Source organism: Halichoeres trimaculatus, unplaced genomic scaffold (assembly GCF_033239565.1).
Source record: "Halichoeres trimaculatus isolate MK-OKI-2021-1 unplaced genomic scaffold, fHalTri1.1 fHalTri1_scaffold_8, whole genome shotgun sequence".
NCBI classification, from domain to species: domain Eukaryota; kingdom Metazoa; phylum Chordata; class Actinopteri; order Labriformes; family Labridae; genus Halichoeres; species Halichoeres trimaculatus.
Genome location: NW_027437186.1, coordinates 36,680,736 through 36,698,483, shown reverse-complemented (window position 1 = coordinate 36,698,483; position 17,748 = coordinate 36,680,736). Strand labels below are relative to the sequence as shown.

Below are 17,748 nucleotides of genomic sequence, written 5' to 3'. Positions count from 1 at the left end.
ATGATAGAGCAAGAAAACATCACTCTGTCTGTCTGTGTGTCCTTCTTTCTCTCTTTCTGTGTCTCTCTGTTCATTAATTGATCTGAATAAATGAGATTATTCTAATTAACCAAGAGCAGGAGTCAAATAAGAGCCCGAAATGTAACAACAACCCAAAGCATAACGACCTAAAATTGAATTTTAAAAAAACTTACACTATTTAACACTAAATTATATATTTTTAAAAATGTATTAAAACCAGAAATACGATAACAACTAAATAAAACCAAAAAATATCATAAAATAATGCAATAAAATCAAAAATGTAATTTTAAAAAAGTATTAAAAGCAAAAATGTAATTTGAAAAAAATATTAAAACCAAAACTGTAATAAAAAAGATAAATAAAACCAAAAATACATAATAAAATAATGTAATACATCAAAAATGTAACTTAAAAAAAAGTATTAAAACCAAAAATGAAATAATACAAATATATGAATAATAAAACCAAATATATAATTAAAAAATGTGATAAAACCAAAAATGTTATAACTTTTTGCCCAAAGTGTAGGACCTTGTTAGATTTTTGGTCAGTGTTTACAATGGGTTGTTGTTAGATTATTGGTTCCTATGAGGCCGCCATCTTTGTTTTGGCTACCCAAATCATCAGTGGCTGTATCTGGACTAGCTGACCCCCAAAAGTCTTCTGAAAAGCTTATCTTTATCTTTCCACACAGACACTGACACACATGTATAGAGGCCAAGAGGAGATGATAGAGCAGGATTATTCCTGTAGAAGTTGACTTTTGAGAGGGAACAAGCTTGAATCTGCTCCTACAAAAACAAACAGCAGCAAAAAAAAACAATCTTACAAGGAAATTGTGGCGATATGTGACCAAAACTGCCATTTTAAAGCAGCATAATCATTGCCTTTGAGGGCTAAATGGCTCATTCAGCATGTTACAGCAGGAAGGACATGATGCTCCATCCCTGTGCTATCACTGTGTCGTTGTTTTCTACGTTACACAAAGTCCCGTTCCTCCTCGTTCCCTCCCCTCTGCCTGGTGATGAAGTAGAAGAACCCTCTGCAGGAATAACACTGCACCACCTGAGTCCCCATCAGCGTCCCCGCGCTGCACACTTCCCATCAGCGCTTCTCACTAAGACAAATCTCCCTGAGCCGGCCATATTCCCAGCGTAGGAGAAAGACGAGCCAAGGCAAGCAGCGCGGGGACCCTGGAGGGCCCACCATCACCGCGCCCGACGCCAGCTCTCCACCTCCTGACAGATTAGCTCTGGATGAGCCCTCCACACAGCAAATGGAGCAGCAGAGAATGAGGAGGAGGAGGAGGTGCAGAAGTAAAAGACTGAACTTTTTCATTTTGTGTGCACTTGAGCATATCAGTGAGCTCACTCAGTCCTCTGAAGATCGTTTTTTTTTAACGCCTGTGGGCGATTTCTGTCGACTGTTCCCCTGAAGCTCGGGGACTCCTGTGGATGAGAGAGACGACATATTTTAGGATATAATTTTATCTCCATCGAGTTCATGTTAGTCACAAACAAAACAGACTTTCCAGTGAGTGAGGAGAGCCAGTGCTGATACTATAACTTGTGATTAAGATGATCAGAAACATCTCGACATAATTAAAACCTCAGAAACCAAGAGTTTAAACGAAGACAATTTTATTTTGTGCAAAGAGGAAGTAGCTGATCGTACACGGCTGTGACTCATCTCTTAATGACTCGGGTTTACTGCAAACTTTTGTTTTCATTCTGATCTCAGGTCTTCAGGTTTATACGTGACGTGATCTATTCCAGTCTGATGTTCTTACATGTGCCACAACATTTAAGACATGTGACGCACAGATCAGAAGACAGAGACCCAGCCTCCACGTGTTGTTATCTATTATCCATAAATATCTCCAGAAGCGGGTGATAAGTAAAGCTCGGAGGGAAGTGAGGGGCAGCCCTGCACTCAGCGTAGCAGCTTATGAACAGCTGAATGTGGAGCTCAGAGTGGTTCGATGAGTGGAGAGTGTTGAGTGTTTTCCATTAACAGTAAGCGTTTCAGAACATGGTGTTCTGTAGATTGGTAACTTATGTTCCTGCACACACCAATCAGCTGTAATTTTGTATGTTTCACTGTGACGCAGGCGGGTGTTGTGTCAGAGTCAGCGCTTCAACAGTCTGAAGTGCAGAAGCTCTTCTGTCTGATTCAACCTCACAGATCGGATTTCAGTCCCAGTGTGCGTCAGTGAACCATGGCCGTCGACTCTGTCTTGGCTCAACAGTTTCCCTCCTCAGATCACTTTTGGTCGACCCTTCAGAGCGGGGACGTCCCACTGGAGCTGCAGATCTGGAAATGCTTTCACCCAGTCGTCTGGCCGTCAGTTTGGCCCTCGTTGCTCACATCCTTTCACTCGCTCTGAGTCCTTATTTCATTTTGAGGACAAAATTTTGACTTGCTGTTTCAAACTCTCAGAAACTGAGCTGACACTATCAAAGAAAACTGCTTCTTGTAACATACAGAGGATTTTCTTTACCCCAAAGAAAATCAGTTTCATTTCAGAGACCAGCCAAAACATATCTCTGTCCCTTTGTTTCTGTCTCTATTTCTGTCTCTATCTCTGTTCATTAATTAATCTGTGTAATGAGATTATTCCAATTACCCAAGAGTAGGAGGCTTGTTAGAGCCCAAAATGTAACAACACCTTAAAACATTACAACCCCCAATTTAATTGAAAAAAAAAAATTAATACCACTAAAAAAATAATTTAAAAATATGTAATTAAAAACAAAATGTGATTAAAAAAAGGTGTAATAAAAACCCAAATATAATAAAAAATAAATTAAACCAAATATGTATAATAAAATGATGCAATAAAAGCAAAAATGTAATTTAAAAAAAAGTATTAAATGCAAAACATTTAATTAAAAAAAGTATTAAACAAAAATGCAATATATATATATATATATATATATATATATATATATATATATATATATATATATATATATATATATATATATATATATATATATATATATATATATAACAAACCAAAAATATAATAAAAATTTGATAAAATCAAAAATTTAATTTAAAAAAATGCATAAAACCAGTATACAATTTAAAACATTGCAATAAAAACAAAAATGTGATAACTTTTTGCCCAAAGTGTAGGAACTTGTTAGATTTTGGGTCAGTGTTTACATTATGGGTTGTTGTTAGATTTTTGGTTTATGAGGCTGCCATCTTTGTTTTGGTCACTCAACCAATCAGTGGCTGTATCTAGACTAGCTGACCCCAAAAGTCTTCTGGATAATATATCCCTGTTTTTGAAGGGCTATCTCTATCTTCCAATGGTCCAACAGCTCCCCTAGTGGTTAAATAAGTAACTGCAATACTTTTTTTTCTTTCATACAGCCATCCCCTGTCATTTATCGAGTCAAAGTGGAACTAATCCAGGACTTCAAGTGTCTTTAATATTTTTGTTTTACATTCATTGCTATAGATCAGTTTAAAATTGTAAACACAAACCAGTGATATTGTAAAAAAAGCTTTGCCTGTCGGTGGTCTTCATAGTTTGGCTCATTTATGTAATCCAGTTGTATATTTAAATACAATAATCCAAATATGAAGTCCAGAAGAGGGTAGAAATGAGGAGCTCTTATTTTTTATTATTATTATGATTATTATTTTTTCTTTTTTTTTTATTTCCATGTTGTTTCTTTGTTGAAAGGCTAATGAAAACTTGGCTGCCAACTGGTGTACAACTGTTACAGGCAAAACTTTATTTTCTTTCCGCAAAGCAAATTAATAAATGTCGACATTTGGACAATCCCCTTCACTATTAAAGGTTTTCTTTGATTTACTTTTTGAACTGGTTTTTAGAATCTGTTGTTTTCTGGGTTGATGTTTTTTATATTTTTTTATTTTTTCAATTTTACTATTACTCTGTAAACTTTTTTTTCCATGTTATTGCTGGTAAATGTGCATTGTTTTACTTAGTCACTCAAAGGCCCAACTAAGGACAAGAGTCAAAAATTAGCACTTGCTGCAAAGAGATAAATAAACAAAAAAAAACAGCAAATAAATCACAATAATTAAAACTGAAAGTCTTGTGTCTCGTTGCGTCTCTATTTGAGGACGTGATCATACTCGACCGAGCTGACAGGGACAGAGACAGAGAGGATGTAAAGGCAGCGGATACTTTAGCAGGAGACAAATGAAGAGACAGATCTGCCGGTGCCCCCGTACTGATGCTGTTGACCTCCTGCTCCTGCTGAGCAGAGTCCTCCAGGCAGACCCCCCTCACTGCACTGACCCCTCTTTCACACCTTCCATCTCACCCTGTTTCTGTCACCAGCTACCAGAGACTGTTTACCTCCACCGTTTCACTCCTCTGCTGTCCTTTTCTCTGGATGTAAAGCTCACCTCTCCTCACCTCCCTTCTGCTGTGATTAATAGGTGTAGCTTTAAAATCAATAGAGCATTTGTAGAAACTCTGAACGTACCATCCACCCACAGAGCAGCGCTTCCTGTTATTATGATTAATTCCTGTTGGTGTGAGATTAAAAGCACTTCTTTAATCTCTAATAAAGTGACCAATAAGGAGTGCAGCAGAGGGTCTCTGCTTGTTTTAATGATTTATTCATTTATTTCTTTTATTCTCACACTCACGTCGCTGACACCTTTCCCGTTGTGTCTGGTAACAGCTGGTCCTGTCTCAGCAGCTCTATTTTTCTCAGCTTGCTCGTCTTCTGCACATCTGTTTGCCCAAGTTACTGGATGTGTGAGTTGGTGCGCCTGCACGTGGAAGCAGGTTTTAAAAAAGGAAGCATCAGCCGACAAAGTGATATCGCTGCAAAGGTTAAGTGTGTTTGGGAGACGGGAGCAGTCAGGTGACCTGCGAACTGATTGGGCATGCTGGATTAGGCTGTGAGCACGCAGCTCTGGGCGCAGCTTTTGGAAGGGCAGGGAGTGTGACAGGCTCTGCACTGTCTGCGCACGCCGAACACAGCCACAGGAGCAGTCTGCCTGTCACCGCCGGCTGGTATGCAGCTCACATCTTCACATCTTCACATCCCAGGGCTCGAACAGGAGCTCTGCTTTAACTCTGCAGCCCTTCAACCCCTATCCTCTCCTTTCCTCTCCTCTCCTCGGTGTAACTGTGCTGCTCCTGACAGACTGAGAGGAGGTGGAGGAGAAAAACAGAAACAAAGACAGAGACATCAGCTTCACTCAGATGGATGAGGGAGGCAGTGATAAGGGTGGCTGCAGAGTATCTGGCTTTTGATTTACAGCGTTTACAGGATCGTCGCAGAGAGGCCATGTCAGCAGGTGATCTGAGGAAGAAATCAGGAAACATACAGCTCTTCTTTTGTGGCCTTTTCTTTTCCTCTAAGGGGGAAAAGGTTGCTGCAGGGCCTATAAGCCTGTTTCATAGGTCGTAGAGTGTTATAGTCGTGGCAATGACCCAGGAAAAGAGAAATATTTGAGAATGTGACCCATGCAATAACAAACTGGTTACGACTGTGGCACAGCCCTTGTATCAGTTGATGTGGGTTGAAATTGAGGTCATGAACTCTGTCGTTAGAGGAAGACTGTCCCCGCTGAGCTCCGTGGTCCCTTATGAGGGCGAGGGGTTATAATATGGAGCAGTAATGCTTTGAAATCCTGGACCGGGTCTGGCAGGGCTTTAGAGAAGAGAAAATGTGTTTATTTGTTGGATTCTTGTCTTAACTGAGCTTCACCTCGGGAAATGTTGGGATCAGATTTTAGATCAGGAGTGGGATTGTAAGAGGGAATCATCAATAGACAACATGATGCCTGCACTGGATCCAGGACATGTGCAAGGCGTTGAACAAAACTGACATTAACCACAAAATAAATATAGAAGACAGACATGGAGTCTCTCCATTCTTTTGTGGCATAAAGGAAAACACATGAGAACAGTCACACAGTTTTGTTTTTGTTTTTTTTTTGTTTTTTATTAAGCCTTTAATCAACCAGATAATAAATAAATACTTCTTGAAAAGATAAATTAATGAATTAATAAATAGACAAATAAATAAAACAAAAAAATAAAAAAAATAAAAATAATTAAAACAAAAATATGAAATAAATGCATAAATAAATGGAAAAATCGATAAATAAATAAAGAGATAAATAATTAAAGAGATAAATAAATAAAGAGATAAATAAATAAAAAATGAATAAAAGATAAAACTAAATATAAAGAAAAATAAATGAATAAATAAATAGATAAATAAATAAATTAAAAACAAATAAATGAATAGCTGAATAAATAGATAAAAACATCAATTAATAAATACATAAATAAGAAATAAATGAATAAAAAAAGGTTAAAAAAAACTCAATAAATAGACAAAAAAGGTCAATAAATTTACAAATAAGTAAAAAGATAAAAATAAATACAAAGATAAATTAATAAATAAAAAAATTAGTAATGAATACAGAAAAAAGACAAATTCATTATTAAAGAGAAAAATAGATCAATTTACAGATAAATACATACAAAGGAGATAAATCAATAGATGAATAGAAAAATAAATAGAGTAATGAATAATTGCATACAAAGGAGATAAATTAACAAATACATGGATTAAAAGATAAACAAATCAATAAAAAAGATAAAAAAGTAAATAAATTAAAATAAATACATACCTTAATATATAAATAAATAAAATAACTAAATGAATAAAATCATAAATACATGAATAAATTAATGATTCGATAAATAGCTTTTATTACAAGAGTAATAGAAACAAACAATGCTGCTAAGGAGCCATTAATGTCTTGAAATGTAATTTAAAGTGAATCCCCCAGCCCTGGAATAAAGCTTTGTTTCATTTTTGTTGCTGTGTCTGTTTTCTCCAAACCCAGGCTGCTATCTGCCATGAATTATTCACTGTGTGTTGATGAGTTGCTCATACGACCCTGAACACCACCTCTGGATTTATACCGAAGCTTCAGCCAAGTTTACTGGAAGCCACACAAGGCCAAAGCCCGCTTTAATTGCTTTAAAATTGAGACAACTGAATCACTACCCTGTGACAGAGCGGCACTTTTAGTAATGGCATATATACTCCTCAGCTGAAGCACGGCTAGCCCAAGGGCTTTTATAGTCAATAGCTCACTCTGAGTGTTAACTTTCTACAAGTTCTCTGAAGTGGCAGCAAATTATCTGGAGATCAGCTTTAAGCAGGGGCTTTCTTTACCGGGCTTTATCGACTTCACTCAAAACCTAATCAGTGTGCTGGGATCTGCATGTTGTGTGAACTTTACTTTGTTCATACAGCTGCTTCAAAGAGGGTTCAACCAGGTGAGCACTTCACAGTCTGGATCAGGACAGGGACAGGGCAGTTTGGATCAACATGATGAAATTAAGAGCAGCTGGAGTCGGGTTTTGAGGTTTCTTGAGAATCAACAGAGCTGGACTCAGCAGAGGAGTAAACGGGGACATTAAAGTGTCAAAACCTAAAGTTATGTTTCAAAATATCTTTAAAGGTAGGGTCTGCAGGAATTTTCATAACTTGTCAGAAAACACAACATTCAAACTAAGCTCCTCCCTCTTGGCTCAGTGCCAGCAGCAGCACACACCCACAGCCTCTGATCATGACTACGTGCACACACTCACTAGCCCAGCAACCACCTGTAGCATCACGTTTCTGCATGGGAGAGACTCAAGAGCCGTACACCTTACTTAGCATGTTAGCACAAGCTAACCGTGGAAATTTTACACATACCTGGTTAGCAGGAAGCTAACTCAGGTCACTCTTTCTCCTGTGCTGCTCTCCAAGTTCCTGAAAGCAAGTGAAAGTTGAGCTTCTTAGCTTCTTCCACTCACTAACCAACATTTAAAGTCACTTGCGCACCAGACGCACTGTGATTGGCTGATGTAACCACGCTTACTCTCCCCCTAGAAATGTCCTGATACAACCAAAACATCAACTTCCAGGCAGAGGAGGAGGTTGAGGCAGACACAGACACTGACACACATGTATACACTGCTAAAAACTGAAATCATATCAAGTTTTTTTGTCTTGTTGTCAGTAGAAAAGTTATTTTTAGACCAAATCTGAGCCACATTCACCTGACCAGTCCAGAAAAATGACTTGCCTTAAAGTGATACTCCGGGATTGGAACAAGTTGGGTCCTATCACAAGGTTTAGGGCAGAAATTACCCCTACAGCAGTGTTTTTGTGCAGCAGAAGCCCAGGGCGCTCACACCAAACACCCCCTCCCTGCTCCTCTGCAGGTTTCCTCTGCACTCAGACGGGGCCATATTTTACTTGACCAAAAACACAAACAAACGGACTCCCACCGAAAAAATCTGATATCGGTCTGCATTCACGCTTTATTCAAAGTGAACGGCAGGTCGTCCTCGCTCTCATAATCACTCATATTTACGTTGTTATTGCATAATTCGTCCTGGCAGACTACCTGTGTTTGTTTATATCTGGCATGCCACGCTCGCGGACTGATACACTAAGCGGCGAGCGCCTCGTAGCCAGCTGTGGCTCTGCAGCGGAGGTAGCGCTGTTTTACGACACGATGAGAACTAGAGCCTTATTTAGCGGTGTTTTTGTGTGAAAGTAACGCGCTGTAAATTCTCTAAATAAAGCATGAATGCAGACCCATATCAGATTTTTTCAGTGGGAGTCCGTTTATTTGTGTTCTTGGTCAAGTAAAATATGGCCCCGTCTGAGTGCAGAGGAAACCTGCAGAGGAGCAGGGAGGGGGTGTTTGGTGTGAGCGCTCTGGGCTTCTGCTGCACAAAAACACTGCTGTAGGGGTAATTTCTGCCCTAAACCTTGAGATAGGACCCAACTTGTTCCATCCCCGAGTATCACTTTAAGATATCTAAAGACAAAAATGAGGCCTGAATTGAAAAAAATCTGCCAATGGAACAAGAGAAAAGTTACTTGTATTAAGACATTTTTTCTCTTGTTTTTTTTTACTTATCTCAAGCAATTCAGACCTCATTTTATCTTTAAACAACTTGAAACAAGACATTTTTCTGTACTCATAAGTTGAATGTGGCTCATATCAAGTATAATCAGACAGTTTTCACTTAAAATAACTCAAAAACACTTGATAAGATGTAAGTTTTTGCAGTGTATCCTGTAAAAGTTAACATTTTATCTCTTGGGACAATCCTACAGACTCTACCTTTAAATAAAACTCTAAAATTTTGTTTTTTGGCTCCAAATGCATTCTATTCCATGAAGCTGAGAGTTGGACTGTGAACCAAGGCAAGAAGTTTAGAGATAGTTTTGCCAAATAAAAACTCGGCTAACCATTCTCAGAGGCTAGCATCACTTGCTGATTGCCTCCAGGTTTAAGAGTTTGTGTGAAAAGTACGATCTGAGAATATTTCACATCAGTTGTTCCCTTAAAAATAAGTGTATCGTAATCTCCAGCTGGACTGGATCTGAACCCAGTCTGCTGAGTCCTGGAGAAGCTGCCAACAGCTTCTTTAACACAACGATAATGCAGTGTGAGGATCTCCAAACAGACTCAGCTTTAAGCCTCGGATAAGCCACAAAAACACGACTTCACCATTGTTTGAGCAAAGTGATAGACGAGTGTCTGAGTGTTTCTATTTTTCACAAACAGAACATTTGTCAAGTCCATTTAGTGTGTCTGATTAAAGACGTATAAACTGTACTAAATCTGTCTGAGTGTGTTAACTCAGCATCTGTCAGAGCTCGTCTGAAGTTTATCAGACAGATGGTCTCATCTACCTGGAACAAGCGTCTTGATTCTTTCTTTTTCATTGGTTTTGGAGAAATGCTGCCACCTGTGAAGCTGTTGGTCTGTCTGTATCTTTCTTACATTTGCATGTTGGGTGAAACTGGTATTGACACTTTTTCTGTCCCTCGCAGGTTTCCCCAACGAGCCTGCAGCTGAAATCGCTCTGAACACAGTAAAGAGCTGGATAGAGGAGAACCCTGATAAGGTAAGACATGCGGCCAATCTGAGGCCAACTTCCCCTTCGAGCACGCTCTGTCTGTTTCCTCTTCATGTTGACCCACTGGTACTGGAAGTTTCTGGACCTTCACAGGAACAGGAGTAATCAGAACCAAACATCCGATCTACCTCCTCTGCTTGATCGACCATCCAGCGTGTGGTCTGCATGCATATCAAATTAAAAGCCAGTCTGAGACTAATCAGACCTTAAACGGTCTGCTGACTGGTTAATTGGTCTATGCTGAGGAGAGCTATTAAAACCAGAGGAACATAAACACATTAGAAGAAATAATCTGAAATGGGTTTTGTATTAAATGAATTATAATTGAACTGAGAGCCAGAAAGCTCCTCTCATTCATGCCTGGGTATTTGGTCGGAAACATTCTGGGCGCAGAAACAGCGTCCTGAAGCACGAATAAACAAGAAATCATCATTAAAAATGACCGTCACGAGGAGGCCTCCTACATCCTTCTCCCCCGGAAACTGGAGGATGCAGATATCCTAATTTCAAAACCACTTTCAGTGAAAATTGAACTGCGTTTTGTGACAATCTTTACTGCAGAGAAGCTAATACACCTGCTTGTTTACCCGGTGAGAGAGACAAACAGCGCTGTGAGCGTGTGCAGAGCAGCCTCTTAGGTCTCATGTCAGGTTTTAATTTATTTTTTAACAAACACTGTGAAGCTGGTGAAATGGTGAGAGTTGTGCGGCTCTTGCTGCGTGTCTGTGCTGTTGGATGAAACCAGGTAATAAGAGTAATCTCAGTTTAACCAGGTTTGACCAGCAGGAGTTAGCGGAAGAAGAAGAGCGTGAGTAAGTGTAATAAACTCCAACATGAGTCATTTAGCTTTTTATCATCGTGATTATCTGTTTGAAACTGAGGGTGAAAGAGCTGGTCCTGCCCCACAGATTCTTCTTTTTTTCATCTAAGAGCTGTTTTGGCTTCACTTTTGTACAGTGTAATAAGCAGTAAATGCTTCATTTATCTCTATATATGGTGAACGTCTATGACCCTATCAATCCAATCCACTTCATTTATACAGCACATTTTAAGTCCTACTTTAATGTTGTACTTCCTTTCAGCAGACTGTCTGCTACAGTTTGGTGTTAGTTGCAGGTTTGTTCGATAATTTGTTTCCTGACAGTGTTGAAAATGATGATGACCCATTTCATATTTCATATTCTGATCTTAGTATCCAGAATCTTGCCAGGATCTGGATCATACTTTAACATCAGTCATAAATTATGGCGACCTTGTCTTGTATCGTTTTGCAAAGCAATCCGACCATTTATGGTGGAGTCATATACACATATGGTGAAAACAGCCCAATCTCGCAATGATAAAGAATCCTTAAAAAAAGTCCTAGATCCAGACAGTGATCCAGATCACCTCCAGATTTTTTTTTTTATTGGCAGGTAAATCTGAGTGTCGTCTGCGTACAGATGGTAGGATATGCCATGCTTTTTAAAAACAAGGCGGAGAGGAAGGAGGTAGAGGGAGGAAAGGTTGGGGACTGAGAACAGAACCTTGGGGAACTCCACAGGTTAGACGGGCACAAGAGAAGCAGTCACCAGCTTTTACTTAAAAACACTTCTCAGACCTCTTACCTGTAAAACCAACACAGTGTTCAAGCAGTGAGAGCTGTGTCAGGGCTGTGAGGGCTCCAACTGCCCCCCCTCTGATGTGAAACTGCTTCAACAGGCAGTTAGCTGTTATTAGCTAAAGGCTCAGCATCAGCACCATTATGTGTGACACGCAGGATATTTCCCACCTCTTTATATTTTCATTAAAACTTTGTGATGATGAGATTGTGTCCAGCTGTCAGGAGCCTGCTCCAAGCTCGACAGTACATTTATCAGTTTGTGAGTCAGAACGCGGCGCCGACCTTCGGGGTCATCTCTGTTTACTGTATATAACCTGTCAGTGTGGATTGAGGTGTCTTATAAAGCTCACAGCTTGACGTGCCGCAGCATCCCCGGGCTGCTGTTATGGATGTTGTGAGCAGCAGCCAAACGATGTGCAGCGGCTGGATTACTTTGCTGTGTTTGTGGGCCGCTGGATTGTTTTCTGCCTGATGATTGCTGTTACATGTGCTTGGGGAATCCATCAGCGCCGGTCGTGAGGCAGGTTTTATTGAGCCTATTGCTGACTGTAAATAACGAGCTAATGTGCAAAGCTGACTTTTAAGGTTGTGTTGTTCCACATCCAGGGTTGTGTACAGAGGCTGCTCTGTCGCACATGAGACACATTCTTGTGATGCATTGACTGATCGCTATCTGTGGCGCGGGTACAGCAAGTGGAAAATATTACAATTCATGGAGAGGCCTCTCTGAACACCGTCTGGCAAAGCTCCACAAGCTGTGGATCCCGTGCTCTAACTAGACCAAGACTGAGGAAGCTTTTAACAAGATCAGAGAGAATGAAGTGATCCATTTACCAAACGCACAGTTTGCCTCAGAGTCCTCTAATCAAACCAGAACAACATGTATGGAAGCAGGAAGTCTTTCCTTACAGAAAAATCCTTTAGGAGTGCTCACATCAGTTGGATTTCTGCAGAAAAATTAGAACAAAGATGGCGTTTTTAATGTGCCTGAAGAAATAGTTTCCCTTTAACTGTGTCAGTGCTTTGTTGTGTTTAATGTTAACATGAAAGGTCGCTGCTCTGTCTGATTTATCCATGGATTTAGCCAATTACTGCTATTTTCAGAACTTCACTGATTCCCGTTTTCACCTCAGTGATAAGTGACAAAAATCAGAGTTAGACTTTGTGTCAACCTGTGAAAAAATTAAGAGCTATAAGACTTCACTTCAGATTAATACAGAATAAAAGCAAATAACGGAGCATCATCATTCAGCCATGTTACCGTGCCAGCGCCCATGATGGGGGTTTAAGGAGGGATTTAAGAGGCTCTTTCCACTGAAGGAAAAACAGAGATATGATAAATTGTTACAGTTATTCAAGTGTTATTAAGAAAAGTATAGAACTGATATATTTTTTTTACTTGGTTTTTAAATTATTTTATTTTATTCATTTATTTATTATCATTTTTTTACTGTGTTACTGTCGTCTTTATCTTTTTAAATCTTGATTTTATATTTTTATCAAGCTGTAGCACTTGCTTAATAAATAGATTGAATGTATTGTTACAATAATAATAATAATAATAATAATAATAATAATAATAATAATAATAATAATATAGTAATAATGATAGTAATAATAATAGAATAGAATAGCCTTCATGGCCATTGCACTGTACAATTATAATAAATATAAATAAATGTAAAATAAAAAAATAAATATAAAATATAAAAATAAATATGATTCAGGATGCTCTCATAGAGCTTGTGCACTGTGTATAAATATACATTTCCAACAATAAATATTTTAAAATATTTTTAAAAAAGGGTTAGCAATTAATCCTAGTTTGTAAGCTTGTTGACTATTGTACCCCCCCCCCCAAAAAAAATATAATAATAATTATAATAATAATAATTATGATAATAATAATAATAATAATAATAATAATAATAATAATAATAATAATAATAATAATAATAATAATAATAATAATAAATAAATAAAAAATAAAAAATAAAAAATAGAAAAAATAAAAATAAAAAAGTCCTGCTGTAGGTTAGTTAGCATATCTTTAGTGCATCAAACTTGAGAAAAAATATTAGACACATCAAAAGTAGGTACTTAGCTGGGTGGCAATAATAACATTTTTTTTTTTTTTTCTTAAGAGAGTCTCATCTCTTCTTTGCTCTCCCTTCCAACATGTTTTACAATCCCCGAAAAAATACACAAGAACAGCAGCTGTCAATCGTCATTAAACGTGTTGTAAAACCTTGTTTTTTACCCCTTAAAACTAATGAAAATGAAACTTTCAGAAAAAAAAAGGACTTGAATACAAGGCAGCCAAATGATATCTTCAAATCACCACAACAATCAGACGTGAGAAACATTTCTACCAGGTGTAATAATTTTTTAAAGTTTGACCACAGCCCATCTGGAATGACTGGGGAGATTAATTTTTTGACCTATGTTGCAGCCAGCCACCAGGGGGAGCAGTATTTGTGGAGACCTCTCTTTGAGCTGAGCAAGATGATGTCAATTTTTCATTTTTTTATTTTCATTTGAATTTTTGACATCTGTCAAAATTTGTCAAAAAGTTTTTATTTATGTTATTGTATTTCATTTCATTTTATATTTGCTCTGTTATTTGTTTTTATCTATCCTAGTATTGTATCGTGTCATTTGTGCTGCATTTTACCTGGACACACTGTGGTTGTTTTAAACATGCTCTTTAGATAAGATGTAAGTTGCGCTGATGAAGTTTTATATACCTCAATACGCAAGCATATGATGTAAAATGATAAGATTCAATAAAATATCATGATTTATAGCAATATGACAGTTTGAAAACAACCCAGAAAAATCTAAAATGAGGGATTAATTTCAGTGAGACGAAGACAAAGATGACTCCAAGTAGAATTGGAAAGAAAATCCATTTAATCCATTTCTTTTTTTGTCATTTTTAAGTCAATGTTTTGATTTTGCATTGCAATATTGGCATTTCCCACAGTGTTAATTAAACCAGCCTTGTTAATCAGTGACAGTATGGCATTATGCTTTGACTGTGCTGTGCAGAATTGTGCATTTTGTTGTGCACGTTGCTTCCTTTTTCCCTCAAACCCAGTGGAAACGCCGTCACAGAGTAATGAGACGTCTCATTCACCGGCCCTGAGAAAAGCTCACAAAAGTTCAGCATTGCTTCAGAGGCTCGTATGCAGATTGCACGCAGCGTTTCAGTGAGAACGAAGGTTTGAATCCCAGTTTATCACGAGCAGAACAATAGGACTAGATTGCTCTGTGCACTCACCTCAGCTCTGGGCGCTGCGCTCCACGGCGCCTGTGTTGTGGGCGTCCGCAGAGACGAGTCATTTCAGGGCCGTGATAAGGGCTCTGCTCTGGGGGAGATACTGCGCCATTGTGGCTGAATTTCAGCACAATGGGCTGGCAGACGATGCAACACGCTGGGGTGGCAGAGTGGAGGCCGCAGACCCTCACTGCAACCCCACAGCGGACACAAACACAGCGGCTTCGCAGAGCTGACTGTGTCTGTGTCAGCGGTGAAGGAAAGAAGATGAACATTTAATCAACGGTTTCTGAAGCAGATTGGAGCTGCCTGTGTTTGAAGTATTCATACATCTTATTTTTCATTCTTTAACTTCAGTCTTCTAGATGGGATGTTTGAGTCTAACAAGAGCAACTTTTTAGTGATGATTTCTATACGATGATCATTATTGTGTTATAAAAAGACAATTTCATTTCAACAGAGTGCTGCTGCTGTTGATATAGGCCTGGTAGTTCGTACTGTCTCTTAAAGGTCAAAGCTCCACTGCACGTGTGCTGAGAGCCTCCTGCCGTGCAGTCTGCACTACACATCCAAAGTGCAGATGGTTAAAGGCGAAACGTGAAAAAATCCTGATCCTTCAGGCGCAGAGTAAAGAAAGAAGAAGAGAAGAAAAAATACCAAGATAAAGGGATGTTTGCATGTCTCTGTAATGAAATGTTTATCAAAGAGGTTTGTGTAGCCATTAAGAGCAGATTAGCTAGCTAGCACAGAAGGAGAGAAAAGGGTCGGCCTCATATTTTTGGCTTCAAAGAAAAGTTTTTCCCTTAGTTTCTTGCCCGCCATGCTCTGCCTGTGAAAGACGCCTGGTGCTCTCAGTGCGGCTCCAAATCTCTAGCCAGACTCTTCTCCTCTGTTGTTCCCAAATGGTGGATAATTCACACAACTCTATACGATCCACAGAGTCCCTTTCTACTTGGACGTGGGAGAGACATGCAGATCACGTCAGTATTGGGTCAGTCCGTCGAAGACCATATCTAGACATCAGAGCAACGTGCAAAATGGTACAAATTTTCACATCTAAATCTGACCTTTTTTGGATGTTGTAATGAGTATGAGAAGGAGTATTAGCTCCTCCATTGCTCATTTTGCCCCACAAACAGTGTTGCCAACTCCTCAGCATTGGAAGTAGCTATAGGCCCGCCCAAAAGTAGCTAGAAGTCGCCACATCTTTTTTTCTGTCCAACAGGGGGTGCTAGTGTGTCCCTACACCATACAACTGAGCTGTCCTAGTGCCTGTAGTGTACAGCTGGCCATGCATGAACAGGGAAAGAGAAAAAACAGCGCTTTTTTAAAAACTTTTCTCCCGTGATCCTTGAACCTCCAACCTCCAAAAAAGTCGCTTGATTTGTCCCTAGTTGCTTCTCTCTCATTTTCTTGCTGGGGGGTCCAGAAAGTCACTAAAAATAGCGAAAAAGTTGCTAAGTTGGCAACACTGCTTGCAAAGCCTGCTATTTCCGGGTTTTCTTCTTCCTTAGATGTAATTGGCTGTTCCCAGGCGGCTGCCGCCAGAAAGTTCAACATGCTGGACTCCGGGCGGCAGGGGAAAATGGGCGGCAACTGCTTCTGGGTCCTACCGCTGCAGCCAAAACCGCTTGCCGTCTGCCGCCTGTCCCTCAATTTGCTAAGGACAAATTATGAGTTAAACGGGACTACGGCCTTGTTGTTAAAACTGTCTCTGAGTCTGTTGGTGTAGTTTCACCCCAAAACGCAAAAACGCAGAGTGTAGTAAGCATGCCAGGCCTGTAGGTGGTGCTATGACTGTCTTGTCCAGAAGCAGCTTTTGGTAGATCTCCCCCTGAAGAAGAGTTAGTCCAATCATCAGACATCAGCGTTTCCACTGATAACACCAGCCTGCTGTTTACACGGCAACGGTGGATGCATCGTTTTGGAAAAATCCACTCTGGAGGTTGTTTTTAAAATATGTGTTTTAGGCCGGCTATCAAGCCATTTCCGTGTTAACGAGAGGCCGAAATGTAGCAATATTTTTGCGTTTCATCCTAAAAACGGCCCTAAATCACTGATTGCAGAAGACTATCTTTTTCAGATAGAACGTAAAGTGGCAAAAGCAGCAAATTTAAACCTCCCTGCACAGATTTCGATGCTTAATGCAGTTTTTAATTGCTTACATATTTTTGATTTTGTGTCTTTCTCTGTCCGTCTGTTTTCCACTTCAGGTTTCTGTGAGTTGTGCTGGTTGTGGTCTTGTGCAGCAGTTAACAACTGATTGAAATGTACGTGTGAGCCTCTCCGCAGTTCAAGGGCTCAGTTAGACGACTTGGTGAACATGAAGCGCAGTGTGTTTGTGTGTGTAGCTGCGGCAGAATGAGAGGGGGAAAGGCAGAAGCAGAGCCTGTGTGATTGATTAGCAGCGAGTTTATCTCACAGGCCAGCACACAGCAGCCCTGATGCACTCAGCAGCTCACAAAGGGCCTCAATGCCAGCAGGAAATTCACTCTTAAAAGCAGCGAGACGTCCATTGTGGAGGAATAAACAGCCGGCTGTGGTCGGGGGGAGCAGATCCTTTAATCTAGAGGAACTTGGGTGCAGGACTGATCTTCAGATCACAATAGATGAAAGAAAAAGGCAGGTCAGACCGGGCCTGGTATCCACAAAGATTAATGAAACACAATATGTAGGCATGTGTAAACAACAGAGCATCAGGCTCTAATCTCCTCAAAATGCATAAGAGCTTACAGACGCTGCCAAGCCGACACATCCAGCCTCCATATGGTCCTGAAGCTGCCTCCTCCTGTTCATGGCACACTCCCCCTCCGCTCATCTGGCTTTGCTTTATTTCTCATTTTCAGATCTAATTTGCTTTAATTCAGGCTTACATAGGTTTAA

At 39.5% G+C, this 17,748-nt stretch overlaps 1 protein-coding gene across 5 annotated transcripts in view; it reads left to right on the top strand.

Annotated features, from left to right (window-relative positions):
- The window catches only part of macrod2 (mono-ADP ribosylhydrolase 2), a 925,620-nt gene that overhangs the window by 720,463 nt on the left and 187,409 nt on the right, over positions 1-17,748 (top strand). For all 5 annotated transcript variants that reach the window (XM_074676103.1, XM_074676102.1, XM_074676100.1 and 2 more), the window contains exon 8: positions 9,897-9,970. In XM_074676103.1, the coding sequence (XP_074532204.1) occupies positions 9,897-9,970 (74 nt within the window). The remainder of the gene's footprint in view (positions 1-9,896; positions 9,971-17,748) is intronic.